This window comes from Monoraphidium neglectum, assembly GCF_000611645.1.
Source record: "Monoraphidium neglectum strain SAG 48.87 unplaced genomic scaffold scaffold02139, whole genome shotgun sequence".
NCBI classification, from domain to species: domain Eukaryota; kingdom Viridiplantae; phylum Chlorophyta; class Chlorophyceae; order Sphaeropleales; family Selenastraceae; genus Monoraphidium; species Monoraphidium neglectum.
Genome location: NW_014011489.1, coordinates 5,993 through 12,020, shown reverse-complemented (window position 1 = coordinate 12,020; position 6,028 = coordinate 5,993). Strand labels below are relative to the sequence as shown.

General features: G+C 65.4%; 2 protein-coding genes across 2 annotated transcripts; one reads left to right on the top strand and one right to left on the bottom strand.

The window, feature by feature from the left end:
* Positions 1–1,231: 1,231 nt before the first annotated feature.
* Positions 1,232–2,367, bottom strand: MNEG_9993 (ATP-dependent DNA helicase recQ; the record flags this gene model as incomplete). The annotated part of the gene is made up of 4 exons (XM_014041537.1): positions 1,232–1,339; positions 1,574–1,708; positions 1,936–2,088; positions 2,281–2,367. 4 exons carry the CDS (start codon positions 2,365–2,367, stop codon positions 1,232–1,234), a joined length of 483 nt encoding a protein of 160 aa, XP_013896991.1.
* A 3,058-nt stretch (positions 2,368–5,425) lies between these two features.
* MNEG_9992 (hypothetical protein) lies at positions 5,426–5,845 on the top strand (the record flags this gene model as incomplete). Its single annotated transcript, XM_014041536.1, has 1 exon — positions 5,426–5,845. The coding sequence occupies one exon, from the start codon at positions 5,426–5,428 to the stop codon at positions 5,843–5,845; it is 420 nt and encodes a 139-aa protein (XP_013896990.1).
* Between the last annotated feature and the right edge of the window lie 183 nt (positions 5,846–6,028).

Genomic DNA, 6,028 nt, shown 5'->3' with positions numbered 1-6,028 from the left:
CGTTTGACCGGCGCGCGGATGGAGGAAGTTGCGGGGTGCAGGGCCGCGGCGGGAGTCAAGTTGCTGCAGCAGCGTGCGCGTCCTGCGCTCCCGTCAGAAACAAAATCGTTTGACCGCCGGCGTGCCTGCAGGAGCGGCGCCAGTGCAGAATCTAGGCTGCCGGCCTTGTTGACGGCCGAGAAGTGCAGGTTGGTGCGCTCAAAGGTGGTCACCCAGCTGCGCACGCCGGCGGGGATGGTGCCCAGGCGCAGCTGCTGCTGGATGTCCTGTGTTGGCCGGGTTGTTGATGCAGACAACTTGTTCAGCTGAAGGTTTGTTTCATGCGTGGGTGTGCTGAAAGCAAAGGCAGGGCCCCCATTCACAGGAGGAGGTCAATGCAGGGCAGTAAGAGGACAGGCGCGAGCGGGGCATGGCGGCTGTGCTGCAGCCGGCGCTGCCCTGCAGGCCAGCCTCATTGCGGCACCCGGGCCACGGCTGCCCGCCTGCACGCCCTTCCACCGGCCCTTCCGCCCGCCCGCCCGCCCGCGCGCCGCCCGCTCGCCTGCCGCACGCGCTGCGTGGCCGTGGCGGTCAGCGCCATGATGGGGACGCCAGGCAGCGTGTCCCTCAGCGTCGACAGCTGGCGGAACGCCGGGCGGAAGTCGTGGCCGTACTCGGAGATGCTGGGCAGATGGGGATGGTGGGCGCATGGGGATGGTGGGCGGATGAGAACATGATGCGATCACGAGGCCTGTTGTTGAGCTTGAGTGCGTCGTGTGGGGCAGCAGGCCCTGGCCAGTGGATAGCTGAGCGGGCGCGCCAGAGGCACGGCGCAAAGGGCGGCGAGTTGGAAAGCGCGTGTAGTGAGGCATTGGCGTGCTGCGCGCACCAGTGGGCCTCGTCAACCGCGATGAGCCCAATGCCCTGCGGGGTTGCCGGTGGTATGATGTATATGTTTGAAGAGTATAGAAACGTAGGGTCGGGCATGTAGGGTGAGCAGCGCTTCGTCTTGTGCTGTGCCTGCACCGTCCCCGAGCGCTCAGCCTGGCGCGCGGCCCACCCCGCAGTTCGGGCGCCTCGCATCCGCCGCGCGCGCTTTGCCGTTCGCTGTGCCTGCACCAGCTGGGAGCGCACAGGTAGCCCGGCACGCGACCGTCCGGGGGCCCCGCATCAGCCCCCGCGCGCGCCCCCGGCCTGCCCCCAAGCAGCCGCCGCGCGCAATCGCAGGCCGCAGGCGCCGGGCACGGCTGCGTCACACCTTGGCGGCGTGCAGGCTCCTGAGGGATTCCGGGCTGCTGGTCACCAGCTCAGGCGTCACGTACACCAGAGCGTACTCGCCCGCCCAGGCGTGCCGCTTGATCTGCGGCCGGGACGCGCGGCCAGAGGGTGAGCGCGGCCGCGCCCCGCCGCTGCCGGCCTGCGTCGGCGGCGGCTGGGAGGACGCGGGCGCACGGCCCGCCGACCGGCCCATATCGAGCAGCCTCACGGGCATATGGCACGCCCACACAACATGGCCGCTGCCGTCGCTATCCCCATGAGATCGTCGTCAGCTAGTCGCCGGGCCGCCATCACGCCAGTGTCAGGCCGCCCCCACCTCCTGGTTGGTCTGGGCGCTGCCGAGGAATGCTGCGGGCACGCCGCGCGCGTTGAGCGCCTCCACCTGGTCGTGCATCAGGCTGATCAGGGGGCTGACGACAAGGACGGTGCGGCCCATCGCCAGGGCGGGGACCTGAAGGGGTCAAGGGGGCGGTTCGGGGAGGGAGGAGTGGGGGAGAGGCGCCGGGCTCGTCGTGCAGCGGGTGGCGGGGTTTAGGGCCAGCTACTCATCGAGACAGTAGTATGATTGCAATTGCCTCCACGAACTGGCCCTCCAAGGATGACAAATCGCAGCGTGCACCGTCTTGAATCGATGGTAGGAGGGGCCATTTGCTGACGGCACCCCCAGCGCCCGCCCACCTGGTAGCACAGGCTCTTGCCGCCGCCCGTGGCCATGACTACGAGGGTGTCGCGCCCCTCCATGGCGGCGCGGATGACCTCCAGCTGGGGCGGCCGGAAGGCGCGGTACCCCCAGTACTGCTGCAGCAGCGACAGCAGGCGTTCGTCGTCGGCCTTGGGGTGGCGGTTGGGGGCATGACGGGTTGACGCTCAGAGCTGCTAGGGAGATGGGCTGCGGCGGGGTGGATTCGCGGCAGCGCGGCGCTTGCTGCGCGCCTGCTTGCGTTGTAGTGCCATGATGGCGACTGCCTTGATTGGTGACAGCATTGGTGCACGCCTCGCATGCATCAGACAGCACGTGCGCACCTCCGGCACTGCCTGCACCGTGGGTGCCGCTGCTTGCGCCCCGAATGCTGCCATGCTGGGCGCCGTGCGCGTCAAGTAGCGCTCCATGACCTTGACAGCCGAGTCCCTTCGCGACCTCGTGAGTGATGGCACCACTGGGTTGACGACGCAGATCAAGCGCGCAGATTGAAAAACTGCAGCTGGCGATCTGCAAGCCAGCCTCATCCCGGAACCATACAAAATCAAAAATGTCTTACAGGCAGCGACCTGAATGGTCGTGGCGCCAGCTGCAAGCTTTGATTGAGAAAGCGCACACCCGCTTCCCCGTCCCAGCGGCGCTGCATGAGGATCAAGTGTCATTTATACGCACCTGCTGCCGGTACATGTCGCGCCATTCAAGGTCCATGTCCTGTATCAGGCACTGCTTGTTCTATCCTGCCAGGCAAGCCGTGCTCAGCAGGCCACATGGCAGGTTGCCATAGTGATGTACGGTGCCGCACTCTCCCTAGGGGCTCCCTGAGGCAGCCCAAGGGAGAACGGGGCACATCAGGAGGTCTCCGGGGTCAGGGGTAAACTAGGCTAAATCAAAAGCAAGGGTGTGCCAGGTGACGACGTTGAGGTAGCAAGGGGGTGGCGTTTGTTGGTGGTGCAGAACGGTGAGGTCCTGGTCGCATTTTGGCGAGTGGCACACATACATCATGATCAGGCACGCAACTTTCACTTTGCCTGAGTTCCTTCAGGATTTCCTGCGGCAAAAAGGCGACACGACATGCCCATGGAATGTCCTGGGCTTTCTTGGTCAAAAGCTTTGACGTGGTCAAACGGGCGACAGCAGGGGTCGCATATTGTCTGACATGCTTGTCCCCACCACTGCCACAAGCTTGTCAAAATGCTGTCATTATTCTTGCCGCCCTGCGAACATCGGCAGCAACAGATCATCGTCCATGCAAGGATGGCGCACCTGACAGCGCCCTGCGAAAACATTTCTCAAAATTTACAGTCCAGCCCCGACAAGCCTACCAACGTCGCTCCATTAATCAAATGGTTCTAGATAGCCCTGCATTTTCAGTGGGCGATCATTGGCAGGGTCGCTGCGAGCAGGCTCCGTGCTCACAGTCTCGGACCAATTGAGGCACGCAGACCGCGTCCATTGTGTCGTTCATTTCCCAAGAAATGCTGAGGGCCCGCTATCAGGCCTTGACTCTGAACACTGCGTTCGTTGTTCCGCTGCGGCGCCCGGAGCACCGTCCGACCTGCGCTGTCGCGCTGCGGCGCCTTCGCGGCTGCACCCCTGCTGCCGCCGGGCAGGGTTCGCCAGGCCTTTGGGACGTTATCGAATACTTTGAGCCACCGCCAAAGCAGGGCTCAGCTGCTGGCATCTCCGCGGCAGGGGCGGAGCAGAGGGTGCGACTGGGCCTGGTGGCCGACACGACCCAGGGCGGCGCACTGCTGGTGGAACCTCTGGTCGTGGCGGAGCAGCAGGACGGCCAGGAGGGCGTGTGGTGGACGCATGACGAGTCCGCAGTGCTGGATGGCCCGCAGGCAGTGGGGCCGGAGCTGGTGCTGAGGGTGGTGGACGCAGATTACTCGCAGGTGTGGGCCCGCCCTGCGCCTGTGATGGGTGGTACGTGAACAATGCTCACCCACCCAGCGCGGCCTGCTTGCTGCATCGCTGGCTGCGTTGGGGCCGTCGTGCGAGTATCAGTGCGGGCCGACGGCACCACTATCGACATCAATAAGCGGGCCGGCAAACCGCGGACGATGGCAGGCTGTAGCGGGGCGGTACGCTCAACTGGTCACACCGCAGAGCAGCCTGCAGCGGCTCCTGACCCGTCCGAGAATATTTCCTCACACCTGCCACCTTTTCTGGTGCCCACAACCCCCTGCACGCAGCGCCAAGACAAGGTCGGGCCCGGTAACCCCCACGGCGAGCACGCGCACGATGTGTTTTTGCCCTTGGTGCCGCTTTCGCCTGGCATATTCACTGGGCTGGGGTTGTAGGCCTGCGCCGCACAGGCATGTTGATTTGAATTCGATTCGCTGCGCCGCGACACAGCGCAGCTTTGGCCCTGCTGCAGTTTGCGCTTGGTAAGTCCGCAGCTGTTGCTGTCAGCCCGCCCGGTCACTTGAATCGGGACGGTTGACCTTCCTGCAGTCTGCACGGCTCGCTACAGGCCTAGATGTCTCTTGAAGCTATTTGTAACAGGTGAGGAAGCCTTTTGATGTCCTCCAGTCACCATACGACCCGCCGTTTGCAAGAAAGTGCACCAAAAGCGCAGTGGTGGCGGCAGTGGCGAATCGCGTGACAAAGCTGGCGGCGACCCACGCACGGGCCCCTCAGTCTCACAACGCCGATCGAGTTTCATATGCGTTGTGACAAGCCTTTTGACGCGATCTACGGTCGTCCTCGACAGGCCACGGGGTCACCGACGCACCCGTGCCGGTGTGGGCCCAACATCCTACACAGGGTCCATTTGGGGATCGCTTCCTTCACAATCATATCTTGGTATTATTGGCAGCCACATCGCAACCTGCATACTCCTCCTACACGCCTCTTTCGCGTACCTTGTTCCAGTCCGACCGCACCCAGCAGCACAGCCTTGCGCAGCTCGGTCGCGCAAGGACGCTTGTTAAAACTGCCAGGATCCTTGTGGCATTCCAGTAAAGGTGGGCAGCAGGTGCTTCACAGAAATACTTTGTCTGTCTGCGCGAAACCCCTCAGACGGCTCCTCTGGGGGCAACAGACAGCGCGTTAAAGTCGATGACATAGCTAGGGATTGATATCTATGGCCGCGAAGGCCCGGGAAGCGTTTTGCGCGCGTCGGCTCCGCCGCGCCTGACGCCACAGCGGGCGCCTCCAGACTCCGACCTGTGCTGACCTGGAACTGCGCCGCCTCACATTGCACCTGTGCCCACCTTGGCAGGGCTGTATCTGGTATACAGCACCCCTACAGCGCAGCCGCGACAGCAGCAGGCCGGCGCTTGCGGCGCTCGGCAGCAGCGAAGCTGGTGGTAGTGACGGCCTGCCTACGCACGCCGTACCTCGCACGCCCTACGGACAGCCCGGCGGCCAGCCTACAACCGCGCAGCGCGCCCAGCACGGCGCGCCCTCGGCCACTTCTCAGCCCCAAGGGCGTAGGCACGCTCCCCGCCAGCTAGCAGCAACATGCAGCGCGCCCACGAGGAGCCTGCGCGCGCGCCCGCGTCGTCTCTGGCGCCCGGCGCCGCCGCGGCGGCCCCCACGCGCGGCGGCGGCATCGACACAACCCGTGTCCTCAACCTCTTCGGCTTCGTCGGCCCCGTCGCGTCCCTCATGTCGCACTCGCTCTTCCCCCACGGCGCGCCGTCCCCCGGCGGCGGCGCGGCGCGCGGCGCGGCGCACATCCAGCGCGCTGCCGGCATCGGCGGCGGGGAGGGGCGGCTGAAGCACCTGGGCGGCGCCCTCTCCGGCAACACCACGCGGTTCGTGCTGTCCCATACAGAGGACGCCATTGATTCGGTCCTGCCCTGCGCCGCTGAGCGCATGTTCAAGCGGCCGGGCAAGTTTGCCAACGCCGACAACCTGCGCTTCAACTACGCGTCGTGAGCTGGGCGCTGCGCCTGCGCACGCAGCGCCCGTGCCACGCCCTCGGCTGGCGCCCTTCGGCCCCCACGTTGCCGCCTCGACCCCCGCCGCTTCGGATGTGCACAATGCGGGGACGGGTCGCCGGCCACGCAGCTTGGCGCAACCAGCAGTTGAGGCGGGCGGGCGCGGGCGGGCCAGTCCGGC